This window comes from Puma concolor, chromosome D2 (assembly GCF_028749965.1).
Source record: "Puma concolor isolate L17-30 chromosome D2, mPumCon1.1.hap2, whole genome shotgun sequence".
In the NCBI taxonomy this organism is placed as follows: Eukaryota; Metazoa; Chordata; class Mammalia; order Carnivora; family Felidae; genus Puma; species Puma concolor.
The window spans coordinates 47844094-47863628 of NC_141677.1; the positions used below are offsets into that span (position 1 = coordinate 47844094).

General features: G+C 43.7%; 1 protein-coding gene across 1 annotated transcript in view; it reads right to left on the minus strand.

The window, feature by feature from the left end:
* VSTM4 (V-set and transmembrane domain containing 4) overlaps positions 1-19535 on the minus strand; it is a 98518-nt gene that overhangs the window by 22595 nt on the left and 56388 nt on the right. Inside the window, exons 6-7 of the mRNA XM_086680250.1 lie at positions 13138-13244; positions 11611-11672 (exon numbers count right to left, since the gene is read on the minus strand). Of these exons, the coding sequence (XP_086536376.1) occupies positions 11611-11672; positions 13138-13244 (169 nt within the window). The remainder of the gene's footprint in view (positions 1-11610; positions 11673-13137; positions 13245-19535) is intronic.

Below are 19535 nucleotides of genomic sequence, written 5' to 3' on the forward strand. Positions count from 1 at the left end.
GTGGCGGGGTTTTTTTCTTCTTTTTAATTTTAAATTGAGATTATGAACATATTTTATGCAGGTTAATATATCCTTTTCATGTAAAATTTAACTGAAACCGGTTCTAGCACATTAACGACAACAAGAGAAATTCTCCGGCTTATTATAAACATCCTTCAAGAAACCTGAAATGCATGTCCTCTGGAAATAATTTTGCTGGGATTTGGGTTATTATTAAAATCCTCTCAGAATTCTATCACTGGTGTCTAATGTGCCTCAAAGCCCTTTTCTGCTGCTTCTCAGAGAGAAACTCTGGTCTTGGCAGGATATTCTTGATAGTGAAATGAGGCCAGGAAAAGGGGCTCCTTTCCTGAGGCCGGGAAGACAATGGACAAGGCAAGGCATGTGGGTCCTGGGCTGACCACTCAATGGAAGGTCGGTTCCTAAGACAGGTTCCCTCTCAGCCATGATGGAATGAACCACGTTGTTCCTATTCATTCTGAGTGCTCTGATCTTTCAGCTTCCATGAGAAGAAGCAGGTTTACGGTAGTAGACTTTAAAAACATTTTTTAATGTTTATTTATTTTTGAGAGAGTGACAGAGTACAAGCAAGGTAGGGGTAGTGGTGCAGAGAGAGAGGGAGACACACAATCTGAAGCAGGCTCCAGGCTCTGAGCTGTCAGCACAGAGCCCAAGGCAGGGCTCGAACTCACGAACCATGAGATCACGACCTGAGCCAAAGTCAGATGCTCAACCGTCTGAGCCACCCAGACGCCCCTTTGGTTTACTTTGGACTTTAAACTAGAGGGAATCACAGGTGAGCCTATCTTGGTCACACACTCTCTACATGTCAGAACTCTACCTGTGAGGGGCATTAGGATGTCACAGGACAGAGCAAACCCCAGCTGACACAGGGATAAACCATCCAGGAAAGGTCCTCAGTAATGAAGGAAAAGTCACCCTACCTTTTAGAAGCTGATTCTCATGTTTAATTTTCTCTTTGTTGATAAATAGGAAAATCCACCATTCTCCCACGTGGGGTCTGAATTCTTTACTAAAATGTAAAAACAGTCTCCTCCAGATGTGAAGGACTCTATCCTGTTGGCAATGACCCAACCGGAGATGTCTACTGAGTTTAATACGTCATTCAGAGCCACACTCAGACTTACAGGTTCATCAGATTCATCTGGAATCTTGTTGAACTGCCGATTCTAATTCACCAGGGTCAAGGGTGGGGTCTATTTGCCAACAAGCTCCTAGGTGATGCCCAGGCTGCTGGTCCATGGACTGCACTTTGAGCAGTGCAGACTCAGTCCAATCACACATCTTTGTCCTCAATCATTCATTCACTCCACACACACTCTGTAAGTTCCAGCTCTTTTACTGAGGACACAGCGATGAGGAGGACAAGTCCTTGATGACTTTAAAACTAGTGCTAACGAACATTTAACACCTCTGTGCAGGACACAATCAGCAGAGGGAAAAGGCAACCTACAGGATGGGTGAAAATATTTTCAAATTATTTATCTCATAAGAGGGTAATATCCAGAATATATAAAGAGCTCCTACAACTCAACAACAAAACAAACAACCTGATTTTAAAAAATGGGGAAAGGACTTGAATAGACACTTCTCCAAAGAAGATATACAAATGGCCAATAAGAACCTAAAAAGATGTCCAACATCACTGATTGTTAGGGAAGTGCAAATTAAAACCACCATGAGATACCATCTCACACCCATTAAGATGGTTACTAATGGGGCGCCTGGGTGGCTCAGTCGGTTGAGCATCCGACTTCAGCTCAGGTCATGATCTCGCAGCTTCTGAGTTCGAGCCCCGCGTCGGGCTCTGTGCTGACAGCTCAGGGCCTGGAGCCTGTTTCAGATTCTGTGTCTCCCTCTCTCTCTGTCCCAACCCACTCGCATTCTGTCTCTGTCTCTCTCAAAAATAAATAAACATTAAAAAAAAATTTAAAAAAAAAGATGGTTACTAACAATAAAACAAAACAAAACAAAACAAAACAAAACAACCCAGGAAATAACAGTGTTGGCAAAGATGTAGAGAAACTGAACCCTTGTATCCTTGTGCACTGTTGGTGGGAATGTAAAATGGTACAGCTGCTATGGAAAACATATGGCAATTCCTCAAAACATTAAAAATAGAATTACCATGTGACTCAGCAATTCCTGTTCTAGATATATATCCGAAAGAACTAAAACCAGGAGCTCAAAAAGATATTTGTATGTTCATATGTTCACAGCAGCATCATTCACAACAGGTAACATGTGGAAGCCACTCAAGTGTCCACGGACAGATGAATGAATAAGCAAAATGTGGTATATACATCCAAGGAAATATTATTCAGCTTTAAAAAAAAAAAAAGAGGGGCGCCTGGGTGGCTCAGTTGGTTGAGCGTCCAACTTCGGCTCAGGTCGTGATCTCATGGTTCATGGGTTTGAGCCCCACATCGGGCTCTGTGCTGACAGCTCAGAGCCTGGAGTCTGCTTTGGATTCTGTGTCCCCTTCTCTCTCTGCCCCTCCCCCACTCATCCTCTGTCTCTCTCTGTCTCAGAAATAAAGAAACATTAAAAAAATTTAAAAAAAAAATTCTGACACATGTTGCAACATGGACAATCCCTGACAATGTTATACTACGTGAAACAAGCCAGTCACAAAGAGATAAATGCCTCTTGCATGAGGTCCCTCATGTAATCAAATGTATAAAGACAAAATAGAAGGGCGGAGTTCATGGACGAGGGAGGGAGGAGTGTGGTTTAAAGAATATAAGAGTTTTGCAAGATGAAAAGAGTTGTGGAGACTGCACAGCGATGAGAATGTACTTAACACTACGGAACTATCCGCTGAAAAATGGCTAAGATGGTACATTTTATGTTACGTGCACTTTGGCACAATGAAAACAAAAGAGCCCCCACCGTCTGCACTATCTAAGGTGTCTACAATGTATAGCCTTTGTAGTATAAGAAATGTAGAGGCCGCTTTGTAAAATGGGAACCACATGGTCCTAGCGGAGGGAAAAGTTAGATCAGGCAGGTAAGTATAACTTCACTGTGGTGTGGGAAGTGCTAAAATACAGGTAAGGTGTTGTGGAAGCCCCAAAGGCAGGCCTGAAAATCAGATGGATGGGGAGGTGGTGGGCCTGCAAGCCAGCTGTGGCAGTGAGTGGGAGGAAAGGAACGAGCCCAGGCATCCTGGAAAGTAACAGACGGGCTTCAGGCACCAGTACGTAGGGGTGAGGGAGAAGACACCTACATTCTGGATGGGACAGCCATTCCCTGAGGCAGGGCTATCCCAGGTAGAGCAGGACTGGGGGGACGTGATGAGTCCCCTGTGTGCTGTGATGAACGGGCGGTGCATGTGGAGCCGCCAGGGGGAATGTACGTACCATAAACAGTCAGAACCAATCTGGAACTGACTCGAAGACGCAAGCGAGGGAACGGACGGGCTGCGCAGGTGCCTGCTGCCCCTGTGACAGTGTTGACTCTCCCAGGCAATCTGTTCAAGAAGAAGAGCATCCCAGAGACAGCCAGCATCCTGGACCGGTGGAGGAGGGGAAGCAGCCTACCCGTGTGGGGAAGGGCAAGAGCCAGGAAGGAGAGCGGTCAGCTGCGGGTGGTGGCAGATGACCCTAGTTTACCTCCAGGAACAAGGACATGGATGCCTTGAGGGGTCAGAAATAACAATTTCACTGAAAAGGGCCACGAGAGTTGGCGATGGGGAGGTCATTGACTCGCAGAGGCATAACTGATGCCCGGAGAACTGGATTTGTGGGTAAGCAGGGCTCAAGTGGCAGGAGGAATCCAAAAGAAGGTTGTGGGGGAGCCACATCTCAGAGGTGAGTGGCGGCTCTGCGGGAGGATGAGGTGGGGCAGCGGGTGCAGGGCAGAGCCCCCCTGCCAGCGGGAGACAGCCCAGCCCAGCCTGTACTCATGTCGCTCACGGGAAGGGAAGCTGTGCTTCATCCTGGAAGCAAGGGGGAGCCAGGAGAGTATTTTAAGCAGGGAAATGACATGGTTGGAGTTGTGTTTGGGAACAATCTCTAGGCAGCAATGTGGAGGATGGATCCGAGCGGGACAGACAGGATATAGGAGACCCACTGGGAAATCTGTGGTAATTAAGCCCATGATGTTCCTGATTTTTCTGCGTCTTAGGTCTTTTGCTCACAAGAGATCATTTTCTCCTTAGAGAAGAGAGGTGGCCTGAGCCTTCTGGCTACTGTGTACTACATACAAGTGCCTTAATTACAGAGGCTCAAGGGTGAGGAGGGTGTTGACTCAGAGGCAGGAGTGTATAAAAGTTCATTGAGCCCAGGGGTGCCTGGGTGGCTCAGTCGGTTAAGTGTCCACCTCTTGGTTTTGGCTCAGGTCACGATCTCATGGTTCCTGGGTTCGAGCCCTGCATTGGGCTCTGCACTGACAGTGCAGAGCCTGCGTGGGATTCTCTCTCCCTCTCTCTGCCCCTCCCCAACTTGTGCTCAAAATGAATAAATAAACCTTTAAAAAACAAAAACAAAAAAGGTCTTTGAGTCCAAAGAACTGTATTCTCTTTCTCTTCTCATTAGTTTTGGGGTCCTGACTACCCTCCTCTCAAATTCGTTATTTCCTGTTGCCCTTCTTTAAGCACTGAGGTCTTACCTCCACATCACAGAAACTGTTTCCTCTTCCTCCACTTGGCCTCCAAATCAATAACTGACCTGATGCAATAAAAATCAATCAAACGCACTGCTGCCTTTCTCTGTTTCTTCAGAAACAAGGAAGCAATGACAGCTTTTCCTGGAGGTATCTGCATTAGCCCCACAAGTCCTGGGGGCCCTGCTGCGGGGAAACTACACATTTTACATTTTGTCCAAGTACTCCCTTGCCCCCCAAGAGAAGAAAAAACACTGATGTAGAAACAATGACTCACTGTCAGTGTTTAAGGTTATTAGACAAAACGATCACATTGTCTGTCAGAGAGACGCTTCGTGATGGTGTGTGGCCTCATTAGGTGATTAGATAACTCTGAAAGCAGGCTATGTCGTGCTTGTGTTGTTAAAAAAGAGGAGGGTCGGTTTGCACAGCTTGATTACGAAATGTCTAACATGCTTTGCTCCTCTCTTTATTCTTCCTGAATCCTATCATTTTTTAAACCTCCCAACCACTCCCCGTCTCTGGAATACGTACTTCCCGCAAAATGCCATGTCGCCTTGGAAACATACAAAAAGGTTCCCGCTTTTATGCTTTGAGGGTGAAAACACAAGGAAACGCGTCTGTTATTTTTGCCTGCCAGAGTCTAGAGGGCCTATCAGGAGCTGGTAGTTAAGATTTATAATTAAGATGAGTGATATGGGGGGGGGGGCGCCTGGGTGGCTTAGTCAGTTAAGTGTCCGACTTCGGCTCAGGTTATGATCTCGAGGTTCATGAGTTTGAGACTCGCGTCGGGCTCTGTGCTGTCAGTGCAGAGCCCGCTTCAGATCCTCTGTCCCCTTTTCTCTCTGCCCCTCCCCCACTTGTTTTCCCTCTCTCTCTCTCTCTCTCAAACATAAATAAACTTAATTAAAAAAAAAAGATGAGTAAGATGGAATCTAAGCCCCCAGCAGAGGAACTGGCACATAGTAGGTACTCAATAAATATTCCCTCTTGTCAATGCAGTGCCGGAGGCAGCAGGAAGCTTGACTTCTTGGGGTGAGCACGTGCTACCATCACTCTGGAGAGAGGGCTGCGTGTGCTCTGTGGCCTATAACCACCCGAGGAAGCACCGTTTCATGGTGACGGTAGCAAAACGGAACAGTGACAGAATTGAAGACCTAAACTAGTGCCAGGCCTGAAAGAAAAGATGTCTCCAAGCTATTTTCTAAACTACCCACCAAGGCCCACGTGAATCAACAGGTATCTATTGACTTTAGTTTTAGCTACCATCAGGACTTATTGATCGGAGAGCTAAATATCGACCCATTGAGACCAAGGTCAATGCTGCCCTCCTGGGAAACTACATCTTAATATGAACTAAAACCTGCAGACGCTAGGCCTGATATTTTTGACTCTATACTGCTGGTCAGACAGAGTCTCATTGAAAGTCAGCTCTTTTCTTTATTGTATATTGTCATAGGTAGGAACTGGTTTCCAAACTGGCTTCTTTCTGGAAAATGTGGCATAGAAAATTTTAAATCTTTTCATCTTATAAGCGATTAACAGACAATTTGGTACTTAAGAAATGTTATTGGAGACACTTCCATAAAATAAGGAGTCCCTGTGATGCATATAATTAGATGCATATAAATCATATAACTGCCCCAATTAACTTTCTGTGAAGATTAAGAATGTCCAATGTTGAATCTGCATCGGGAGCACACCAGCTTGAACAAACACACACACAAAACTCAACAACAAAAACTTGTGACTAAGACCAGAGTTATTTTTGAAAGTACTGTTCACTCCACTCTGTTTATAAGTGGCCCCCAAGGGCTTACTGTAGCATTTTGTACCCCATAAGTGCACAGCTGATTTTTGTTCAATGGACAAATGAGAGGTGCCCCTGCCCACTAGGCTGTGGACTAGAGATAGTTGTCCAACTAGATAAGACCAACAACACTGCAAAGAGGCTGTCCTCTAGGGCAGTGGGGTTGTCTTCACAGGAGAAGGATCAATACTCTTGTGAGTTGTGGGAGCTCACTTTTCTTGCACAGAGTGGTTGTCCTCACATGCAAAACTGGGGATCGGGAGTGGGGAACTTATTAGGAGAGTGAACTATGGCAATATGCAAAAAGCACTTCTTTGGGGGGCACCTAGGTGGCTCGGTCGGTTGAGCGTCCGACTTTGGCTCAGGTCACGATCTCATGGTTCATGAGTTTGAGCCCCCCATCGGGCTCTGTGCTGACAGCTCAGATCCTCTGTCGCCCTCTCTTTCTGCCCCTCCTCTGCTTACTCTCTCTCTCTATCAATAAAAGAAAAGGCACTGTTTTGGCTGTCTCTCTAGGATATATCCACAGAGTGTCAGTAAATAGCTATTTCTGTTATTACCAGGGGTAAGATTCTGGATTAGAACCAATAGCTCCTGAACAACTCAGAGAGAAAGTAAGGTGGAAAATTTACAACGCATATCCTTTCTTGAGGTTGTTGATAAATATCAGAACATAGAGAAAAGATCTGGAAAAGATACACAGGTACACACATGTGCAGTGATATGCACAGCTGAGGAGTGAGGGAAGTTGATAGGTTTAGCTTTTATGCTCAACTGAGTTTCCAAAAGCCCACCGAATGACCAGAGATCTATTTAAATCAGCAAGCACTCTGCTGCTACATTTGAGGACAAGACAGGAGTAGGCAATAGAGGAGAGCCGGTGAGGAATTTTTGATGATATGAACCAGATGGAATCACACTGAATGAAAAGCCCATCAGGGCCCACAGTTCACTGCAGGCAAAAGAAGTCTTTCTCTGGAAAACAGTGAACCAGCCTCTCCAGTAGAACAGCAGGAAACTTGGGCACAAAGCAGCAAGGGCAGGGGCAAGGCTGGGCCAGAAGAATATGTCAGAAGCCACCAGACCCAGGCTCCACTCTGAGGCAAGAATCCAAATGAGCTGGCTAAAACTTTATGTTTTGCATTCAGAAGGACCAGATTCAAGTCTGCGTGACCCTGGGTTCCATCTTGCGCCTTACTGACTTTGCATCTCACTGTGCCCATCTGTAAAAGCAGAATGACAGAACCAACTCTACTGAGCTGGTGTGCAGAGTCATTAACAAATCTCTATCATGCTAGACACTGCTCTGGGTATGGAGGATACAGCAGTGACCACAACAGACAAGCTCCCTGCCTTCATGGGCCATACATTCTGGTAGAAGGGAGAGGCAACTAATAGATAAATATAAAACATGTCAGGCTGCCTCTCATAGGTGAGCAGTGTTTTATATAGGATTTCAAGAAGATTCTTCCATCAACGTGACATCTGGATAGAGAGCTGAGGGGGTGAATAGATAGGCCACAACTATATCCTGGGGAGAACGTTCCAGGCAGAGTGAACAACTGGTGCAAAGTTCCTTCCAGAACATTCTTGGTATGTTTAAGGACTAGCAAGGAGGCTGGTATGGCCAGAAAGGAACAAGGAAGGGAGTCAGTGGCAAAAATGTTGTTAAAGAGGTAATGGGGGCCAGATCATATTCAGCTGAGCTTTCCAATATGGTAGCCACTAGTGAAATGTGGCTTTCAGGCACTTAAAATGTAGTTCTGAAATGAGATGTGTAGTAGGTATAAAATATACACAGTATTTTGAAGACTTTATAGAATAAAAAGCATGTAAAATATTTCATTAATAATTTTAGTATATATTACATGTTTAAATGATACTATATTTGTTATATTGGGTCAAATAAACCATATTATTAAAATTGGTTTCACTTGTTTCTTTTTACTTCTTTACTGTGGCTACTAAAAAAATTAAATTACATATATGGCTTGCATGGTATAGGGCATTATAGGCCACAGTAAGGAATCTGGCATTTATATTGAGCAATATGGGAAGTAAATAGAAGTGCCCATAAAGTGCTTAGCATATTTCCTAGAACAGAGTGGAAAATTTTATGAAACTAGAATTCCAGTCACAGAAAAATTGTTCAAATGTAAAGGCAAATAAAGATATTTGAGGGAAAGACATTAGATTCAATAAAGAATAATAACAAAACTAGTACATGTTTGGTTCAAATAATTGTTTAGAATACAGTGATGAATGGTAAAGAAGATGTGATAGATATAGATATAGATATAGATAGATACAGATATACAGTGGAATATTATTCGGGGATAAAAAAGAATGAAATCTTTCCATTTGCAACAACGTGGATGGAACTAGAGTATATTATGCTAAGCAAAATAAATGAGTCAGAGAAAGACACATATCATATGATTTCACTCATACGTAGAATTTAAGAAACAAAACAGATGAACACGGGAAGGGAAGGAAAAATAAGATAAAAACAGAGAGGGGATCAAACCATAAGAGACTCTTAAATACAGCAAACAAACTGACAGTTGCTGGAGGAGAGGGGAGTGGGGAGAAAGGCTATATGGGTGATGGGCATTAAGGAGGGCATTTGTTGGGATGAGCACTGGGTGTTATATGTGAATGAGGAATCACTGGGTTCTATTCCTGAAACCAATACTACACGTTATGCTAACTAACTTGAATTAAAATTTTTTTTAGTGTTTATTTACTTTTGAGAGAGAGAGAGACGGAATGCAAGTGGGAGAGGGACAGAGAGAGAAGGAGACACAGAATCTGAAGCAAGCTCCAGGCTCTGAGCTGTCAGCACAGAGCCCAAAGTGGGGCTCGAACTCATGAACCACGAGATCATGACCTGAGCCAAAGTCAGATGCTTAACCGGGACTGAGCCATCCAGGTGCCCCAACCCACTTTGAATTTAAATAAATAATTTTTTTAAAAAAGAACGTAGTGATGAAGTTTAATGAAACTGACAATTAATGATTATTGAAATATGAAACATAAAGTAAAATAAAAAAGGATCTGACAAACAGATAAAACTGCATACGTTCCTAAATTCCCAGTGGGTCAGAGAAAAACAGGCAAAATAAAAAGAAACAAGTATTTCATTTTAGCCATCCTCATAGATGTGAACTTTCTGCTTTTTAATTTCCATTGACATGATGCTAATGAGGTTAGATACTTTTCATGAACTGACTATTTGTGTACCTCCTTTTGTGACATGCATGTTTCAGACTTGGTATTTTTTTTTTTTTTTGTAGTCTTGTCCTTTTATTTCCTATTGATTGGTAGGTGTTCAGACATTCTAAAAAAGAACCTTTGTTGGATGTATGCATGACAGGTTAGACATGGATTAGACAAGTGCATGATCCTTGTCTAATTAGGGGTTATGGATCATTTTTCATATGGATATCCAACAGACCCATCACCCTATATTGAAAAGTAATCCCTCCACTGCCCTGCAATGCCACTTTTGTCATAAATCAAGTGACAATACATCCCTAGATCTGTTGGGGGCTCTTTATTCTGTTCCTTTGATCAACTTATCTATCTTTGTGCTAATACCATAGTTTATTAATTATTGTGGCTTTAAGATAAATCTTGAAAATTGGTATAGAAATTCTCCACTTTTTTCTTTTCCTTCAAGATTATCTTGGCCACATGTTAGAATAGGGTTGCCAATTTCTCTCCCTCTCTGTCTTTCCCTGTCTGTCTCTGTATCTCTCTCTGTCTCTCTTTCTCTCTCATACAAATATACAACTGCTAAAAATACTGGAGACAAAGTAAATAACAATATTACTAGAAACTTAAAGTTGTTCATGTCCGTGCACACATATTGATATAAATTAGTGAGTTAAATAAATAAGAGAAGGTGTCCAGCTCTTCTTTACAGAAAAATTTCAAATAGTAAATGTACAGGGATTAAGGAAAATAGAAAATCACCATGAGTACACCATACTAATAACTGCTACAAGCAAAATCCATTGATGAATGGTAACATTGTGGCTAAAAGTTCAAGGAGAAACGGGATATTTGCTTAGACTTGATGTTATCACCCCTGAAATATTTATTAATGGTTGTGGTGGTTAACAGCACAAATTATTTGATACTCCTCTCTCAGGACAGTGAGCTTCTCTCCTTCCCTTGGATGTGACCCGGACTGAGTGACTGGCTTCTAACAAATAAAGTATGGAAAGCGAAAAACAGTAACTTTGGACGGAGAAGCCTGGCAACCACCCTAACCAAGCGATCACAATTAATGTCACTTTCATAAGACATATCGACATCATGCATCCCTGAACAGATGCATTGAGAAGGAAATATCACCTCTGCTTTCTACTCCATAATCCAGAACCTCATCTCATCTCTACTCCTCAGAAAACCTCAGGGAAAGCCAAGTCAGGGGGACATTGTAAAAAAAATAACCAGTTACGACTCTTCAAAATTGTCAAGGCCATGAAAGTAAAAGAATGACCAGGGAATGTCACAGATTGGAAGAAACTCAGGACGCATGACAACAAAATGCAATGTGATATCTTGGACTGGGTCCTGGAACAGAAAAAGAACATGAATGGAAAAACTGCTGAAATCTGGTCAGAGTCTGGGGTGTGGTTAATGGCAATGTGCTGACGATAATCTTACTTTTGACAAATACACCATGGCTACGTGAGATGCTAACATTAGGAGAAGCTAGGAAAGGGCAGATGGGAACTCTCCGTTTTTTTTTTTTCCAACCTTCTGTGATCCTAAAGTTATTTCAAAATAAAAAGCTATGACGTATTTTCTGGAAGGTTCTTCAGCAGTCTCTCCAGAGTGGTTATCAGGTTAATGTATACAAGCAGGCCCATATTCCATTTTATACCTTCCTGAGTATGGCCTTTTTTTTTCTTCCTTTCTTTTTGAAAAATAGCGTTTATAATGAAACTTATGTTCTATTTTGATTTTTAGAAAGCCACTCTGGGAACAAGATGTGGGGAAAAGATGTCTCAAAAGCTGACCCAAGCAGAGAGAATGTCGTTGCTTGGGGATCAAAGCACTGAGAACTATCAGCGTGATTGGAGTCAGTAAAGCTACTACTTGGGCTCTGCAGCATGTTGAAGGCTTGAGGGGACAACACCAAACAGGATAGGGTTACTCACCAGCGTGACTTTCCTCTGCGGTTTCAGCAGCTTCGGTTTATGGAACGTGGCAGCTATGGGGGCTGTGGAAGCGTATGAAGAGTTTAGCTTCCAATTCTCCCCAGACTTCTAACGTCCACATATCATGAGCAACACAGACATACTCTGTGGAGACTCATGGACCCCTTCCTGCCCCTATGGAAGAACTCCCGTTTCTGACCTAGATACCACTGGGTGCCCCTCGATGGAGAGCAATTCTCCCCTAGTCTTTAGCCATGTCATCCTTTCCCATCTTCAAGGTCAACGAAACAGCTCTGCATAAAACCCTGCCAGCTACAAAGAGGTCAGGTGTGCAGGTGAGAACCAGGTGTGTTTGGTAAAGGCCGAGCCTGGGAACTTCCCTGGGGCTTCGTTCTAACTACACACTAACAGTGAAAGCAGTGACCTTGACCCGCACAGCAGCCCTGACAGGTCATCAGGGAGGGTCTTACTGTCCCCACTTAACAGAGGAGAAAACCAAGGCTCTTCCCCACCATGTCATGTAATGAGTATTTCAATGATTTGGAACTTAAACTTGACCTTCAAAGTCAGACAGACCTCACCTCCAAGCCAGACTCCATCACTTAGCTCTCTGAGTCTCACTTTTATCTTTGGTAAGGTAGGGTACTATCTACTCTGATTGAATGAGATGTTACGGCAGGGTTCTCTGCCCCCTTCCCTCCCCGGATCTGCACTTGTCATGCCTTCCAGAACGCCCAGGCCTTCCAGCCTTTCTGTCCACCCAACGTGTGTTCAGCCTGAGCACCAGTGGCATTCACCACACGACCCCAAGGGTCTCTAGGTGACAGCCTGTGAAGCCCCACCTGAGGGATAAAATATATCTTGTCTTGTTATTTAAATTGTTTATCTGGGAGGTCCTAGTACTTCCAACTACATTTCAAATTATTTGAGGCATGAACGTCTCCCAAATTGGCCATGGTAATTTTAGGAACTATCTGTAGATGGTCTTAGTTCTCCTAAGATATGAGCAGTTCTCTCCTCCAGAAACACCCATCTTTCTCACCCACGTTGCTCTACATTATAACTGGAATCAAAGACCAACCCTCATTTCATCCCCAGGGCCAATCCAAAATAAACTACACACCTGGTTTACATCTTTAGAAAAATCAGAGGTTTCTCTCCCTTGAATGAACCAAGATGTTGACACCCCTTGTCCCACCTCACTATGTGCAGAGCATGTTAATAGTTGAAATAATAGTTGAAATATATTTCAGTGTGGATGGAATATACTGTGGAATCAGTCTCTGCATGTTGGCTCCCCCACCCCCCCACTAAAGCATGCTGAGCCAGTGCACCACCCCCAGCCCCACCTAGTAATGGGGCTCAGTTATGATCAGAATCTAGGTGGGGTTCTCCAAGCTATATAATCACTGGATGTCATGTCTTCCATCTGTCTACTCCCCCTGTCCTGGTCCCACTTCTAACCCCAGACCCACTCTGGATCAGTCGAGCTGGCTCCGCGTGGGTAACTGTAAGCTAGCTTCCTACCTTTGGCAGGGACTGCAGGAGGAACGTCAGCCTTCTCCTTCCGCCTCTTGCCTTTCTTGGGTTGCAGCGGGGCCAAGCTGGTCACACTGGTAACGGTCTCCCCTGAACTATAGAAGAGAAGAGTCTTGGTGAAGGCAAAATCGTATTTGTTCCAGGGAAAGGGAAAGGAAGTAATAGTTTCTGTATGCTTCCCGAGTACCTATCTAAGGTCAGGTTATCTTACAGCTGGATTGGGATCACTCTATGTTTATCTCCAGGGATGTCTGGAGGTCTGGGACTGACCTACGGCTAAGATAAGGATGTTGAGATGAGCTAGTTAGTGGTTTATAATGTGCTTTTTAAAGTTCACAAATCCCTGGAGAGATCCAGAACCAGCTTGTCTACACAGTTACAGGTGTATGGATTGATAGTTTATACTGATTTCATGAATTATGGAGTTTGGCTTGGCCACATCACTAGTAGGGTATTAAGATACCTTTTGAAACTTGTGCTTGAGCTTCCATAAAACCGAGATTCTTGGCACATATTTTTGTGGTTCCCAATCCAAAAACAGAGCCCCTCCTGTGCAAGGGAGAACGGAACTTGGGAGCTGCACCTGGAAGTCTCCAGGGTCCCCCATGATGGTTCGTGCTTTTTTCTGGAAGTCTCCAGGGTCCCACATGATTGTTCATGCTTTCTTCTGGAAGTCTCCAGGGTCACCTATGATTGTCACACTTTCTTCTGGAAGTCTCCAGGGTCCCCCATGATTGCCACGCTTTCTTCTGGAAGTCTCCAGGGTCCCCCATGATGGTTCGTGCTTTCTTCTGGAAGTTTCCAGGGTCCCCCATGATTGTTCACGCTTTCTTCTCCTGCTGTACCTTTACTGTTAGTAGCGGGTAAGTGGCTTCACCCTGAGGAGGGCTGTGGGTGTTTTCAGTTATCTGGCCCTGTGTATAATATCAGATTCTATATCTATAATATCACATTCCTGTCATGTGTTACCCATGACAACCCAGAATGATGACACTGATAAATAAGCCTTATATTACAGGTAAGACATAAAGGACCTAAGTGACAAAAGATACAAACACAGACTGGCTTACTGTGAAATCTTGACCCTACATGTGGGATGAAGTGTATACACTTTATTGAATGGCTATCACTCTTATTTCAAGTGCGTCATATTGGCTCCAGCAACCCATAGGGAAGCCCCTTTTAGAATCTCTTATCCTGAGGTACATCTCTTATCCAGGCAGGTGCAGTTAACCAAGACAGACTATCTCCCTCATACATAAAGACTTTTTAGAAAGCCTTAAGCCTATGACCAACTGCCTAATAATCAAAATGAAGGAAGGCAGTAAACAGTTATCATGCAAGAGGAAAGGCTCTTACCTATGAAAACATGCTAAAGCTCCCTCACAAAAGAAATCCAAATTAAAACATACTGCACTTCCTTTCTCCACATGTCAGAATGGCAATAATCACATTGGAGGCAAAGTGCTATTTTGCCAAGAATGCAGACAATTGGGCACTCAGATGTATGGCTGGTATGAGTGTAAACCCTTCCCAAAGGAGAATACTTGGCGATAAGAATAACTTGGCAATCAGAATAATTTGGCAATCAGAATTACAGAGGCTTCTACTCTGACCCAGCGATTTCACTTCCGGGAATTTATTCTGTGGATATCCTTGCATGTGTATCAAATGTATGTGTAAGATTTGTCCTTACGGTGCTGTTGTTAATAGCGATAAGAACCCAACTGTCCATCAGCAGGGGACTGGTTAAGGAAATGACAGTGAATCTACCAATCCACAAAGGGGGGGGGGGGTTCTCTGTAGCTGCAAAGAGGAGTAAGAAGCTATTTATGTGTGATGAGAAAAGATACATCGTTAAGTGGTAAAGCTGGGCGTTGGCCAATGTGTAACACGTGCCCCTTGTGTATAAAAGCAGGGAAAAGTAAAAATAAAAATATATATATATATTAGCATTTGCATACATGTGCACAAAGAAACTCTGGAGGTATTCACAAGAATTTTAAAATAGTGGTTCCTTACAATGGGGCTGCTGAGGAACTAAGCAGACAGGAAGCCGGGCAGGAAGAATTATCACTACACATTTTTTAGTCAATTATTTAAATTTTCAATTTTATTTTATTTATTTTTTTTTAATTTTTTTTTCAACATTTATTTATTTTTGGGACAGAGAGAGACAGAGCATGAACGGGGGAGGGGCAGAGAGAGAGGGAGACACAGAATCGGAAACAGGCTCCAGGCTCTGAGCCATCAGCCCAGAGCCTGACGCGGGGCTCGAACTCAAGGACTGCGAGACCGTGACCTGGCTGAAGTCGGACGCTCAACCGACTGCGCCACCCAGGCGCCCCTAAATTTTCAATTTTAATTATTAAACCATGTGACTGTATAATCACTGGAAAGCAATCAGTTAAACATGAAGAAATCTCTCTATATATTTAATAAAAGAAGGTAGGCTCTTCTAACATTGTCCTAGGGTTTTAAAAATGAACAGAGATTGGGGCTACCTGGGTGGCTCAGTCGGTTAAGCCTAGGTCAAGATCTCACCATTCCTGAGTTCGAGCCCCGCATCGGGCTGTGTGCTGACAGCTCAGAGCCTGGAGCCTGCTTCGGATTCTGTGTCTCCCTCTCTCTCTGCCCCTTCCCCACTCATGCTTTGTCTCTATCTCTCAAAAATAAATAAACATTTAAAAAAAATTTTTAAATGAACAAAGATTGACCCACACATTGTGGGAAAAATTCCAAGAATATAGATCACACTGAGTTTCCCCAAAGATGGCTTATTTTTACTGGGAACGGAAACTCTAACCAGCCATGAGTTTAGAGTGCAGGGTCAACTGTGTAAACTCACAGATATCCCAAAGGAATGTGCGTTTACAAAACGCTGACCACTAAGAGGAAACAAGGGATCAAAAACTCTCAGAATTGCTTAAATACACAACCACATGTACAGCTTCATCTCATAGCTTTAAACCCTTGAAACGTTTATTTTTTCTTCTTTCCATTATAAATTAATGCATGTTCATGTTTTCAAATGGTAATTACAGGCATGGAGGAAAAAAATGAAAATAAATAAGTCTATCCTAACCAAAACACAACCTTCTTAAATATTTCCAGTCTTTTTCCTGTTCCTTGTTTAATTTTTTAAATTAAGAGAAGACAAGAAAACAAGAGAAGTTTTAGGTTCACAGCAAAACTGAGCAAAGGGTAAGAGATTTTTCATATGTCCCCCACCCCGCCCCCCGCACAGGCACAGCCTCCCCCATTATCAACACCCCTCACCATGGTGGGACATTTGCTATAAGTGATGAACTTACATCAATATATCATTAGCATCCAAAGTCCATAATTTCTATTAGGGCTCATTTTGGTGAGTTCCATGGGTTTGGACAATGTATCCGCCACTGCGGTATCATAAAGAATAGTGGTACTGCCACAAATCCCTCCGCGTTCCACCTAGTCATTCCTCCTACTCCCCGCCCCCCACCCAACCCTTGGCAACCGCTGATCTATTTACTGTCTCCATAGTTTTGTCTCCTCCAGAATGTCATATAGGTGGAATCATACATTATGTAGCCTTTTCAGATTGGCTTCTTTCACATAGTAATATGCACTTAAGTTTCCTCCATGTTTTTTCCTGGCTTGCTAGCTCATTCCTCTTTAGCGCTGAATGATATTCCATTGTCTAGACATACCACGTCTTCCAAATCCAATCCCCTACCATAGGGTATGTTGGTGGCTTCCCAGTTTGGGCTATTATGAATAAAGCTTCCATAAACGTCCGTGTCCAGGTTTTTGTGTGAACACAAGTTTCAACTCTTCCTTGGTTTTTACACACTGTGTGTTACTGTCACACTGTTTCATAATTTTGCACCCTTCTTCTTACCTAATTTGTATTCTCCACATTGTGACATCTTGACACTGTTCCGGTGAGAAGACAGGCCACGGTACCCAACCGTTCCCTGGCATCTCAGTAATACCTGACACATGAGTAATGTTGTTATAAATGTATTTGTGCATAATGGTTTTCTACTCTTAGACTTTTGTGTTAGGTTAGATTCTTAGAGCTGGAATTACTAGTTCGTGGAGGAAGACCATTTTAAAGGGTATTTAATTTGCACTGTCAGAATGATTTCCAACAAGTTAGCCCTACTTCAGAGCCACTCGGTCAACGGATGAAGAGATTTCTGTCTTCATCCTCTTTAACACCTGGTTTATCGGCTTAAAAAAACTACTCAGGGGCGCCTGGGTGGCGCAGTCGGTTAAGCGTCCGACTTCAGCCAGGTCACGATCTCGCGGTCCGTGAGTTCGAGCCCCGCGTCGGGCTCTGGGCTGATGGCTCAGAGCCTGGAGCCTGTTTCCGATTCTGTGTCTCCCTCTCTCTCTGCCCCTCCCCCGTTCATGCTCTGTCTCTCTCTGTCCCAAAAATAAATAAACGTTGAAAAAAAAAATTAAAAAAAAAAAAAAACTACTCAACAGATAACAACGGGATCTCCCTTTTCCTTGCATTTCTCTGACTGTTCGTGAGGATGAACATTTCCAGCGTTTGTCTCCTCGCGTTTCCTCTTTTACGAATGATGTGTGGACATCTGTAATTACTTATTAGGGTCTCGAGTTTTCTTAAAGATTGGCACACACCTTTCACATCAGCCGGACGTATTTAGTGCAAACATTCCTCCCAATTCCCTTTGAATTTTGGCTTCCTATTAACGCACAGTGATCTGTTTCTTTTTGTTAAATTATTCAATATTTTTTTTCTTGCCTACTGCCTCTGAGCTTGGATCGTCCTTGCCAGTTGTACCTCAAACACTGCAGAATCAAATATTTCCTCCTTCCTCTTCTTTTTTCTTGGACTTAGTTCTTTAGCTCTTTAATATAAAGTGAAAGTTCGGGGACATCATTTATATAAATGTATGCCATCAGACCCAGGGCTTTCAGTAAGCTAAAAAAGATCTGCTTTGTCATCACCATTTTCCTTCAAAACAGCAAAACTGCAGTGAACTAAATTTAGCCCTAATTCATACTTCAACGATGGGAATTCATATACAATGAGTCACCCCAGTGACGTGACAGATGATTTCTCTCGCAAAATATTATTTCTCCCAATGAGCCAGCAAGACTGGTCGAAATTTTCGACAAAGAAAAGTCCACTTTATGATTCACTTACAGGAAAGTTATTCTATACCTTAGGTTGGAACAGGACTGTGTTTTGTCCCAGACACAAGGGAGTGAGCATTGCTGGAGCCAGTCAAACCAAAACAGATAGAAAACGGGCCAGAAACTCCATCTAAATGAGAGAGGTGTGCGATTGGAAAGCAGTGCTTTCTTTCTGGTTCCCACAAGGGCTGCGTGGCTGGCACACGTGGGAGGTATTGTAACAGGTGCAAACATCTGGCCCAGACACCTCTCATAGTCGTCTCCCTCCCACGAAAGCTGGGCACCTCTGCTCTGTGGCACATGGTGGCCGGATCCGGTGAATGGGCACTGGACAAGGGGCAGAAGGCCTGCGCTACAGCAGGTTCCACTCTGACGAGAGAGGTGACCCTGGATAAGTCACTCACTTCCTGGGCCTCCATCCCCCAATCTGTAAAATTGCAATCGAACTCACTTGCAATCGAACTCACAGGGTTATTATTAGGGTCAGATTGGCTGGCACGGCCTAAAGTAGACAGGACATGAAGCAGCTCAGGGGCACTGACCCAGACCTCTGGTGCATGAGTGCAGTGGGCGATGCTTCACAGTGTTACCCAGGGAGGATCACGTCGCCGCCTGGGTATCTCCTGGCCCTGAGGTCTACCAGTTTCAACCTACACGTTGATCAAAAAACTTTCTGCCCAAGATAGTACAGCATGCTCTCCTGTTGCTGCCACAGGTACAGCTGTGTTATCTAAGAACCAGCACAGCACACAGCAGGTGGGTAAGGAGGAGGGAGAAGCTGTACCCCCAAGCAGCCCCAGGACACCGGATGGAGCAGGCAACCTGGGTTTTGCTAGGTATCGAACAAATTGTGAGCAACTACACTTCGCTGAACTTCAGTTAATAACAGCTACGTGTGTCTCTATCCTAGGCAAAGCACTGGGAAAAGTGCACAATATCCATAATCTCCGACCCTCCCAGATGGGAAAATGAAGCCTCGGAGAGGTCCAGGCGGGAGACGTGGGATCTGATCCAGGGCGGCCTGCCTCCTTGGCCCTGAAGCAAGGATTCTGGGCCCAGCCCAGACAACAGAGAAGAAGAAAACTAGGACAGGAAGAGGGTAAATCAAGCCAGATCCACGATGGCTGCTCTGGGCTTAAACCAGCTCCCTAAAGAGAAGGTACTGAAAGGCGATATCAGCATTCCATTGCATTTAAGTCTGTACTAAATCTGGGACTGTTACAGCAGCTAAA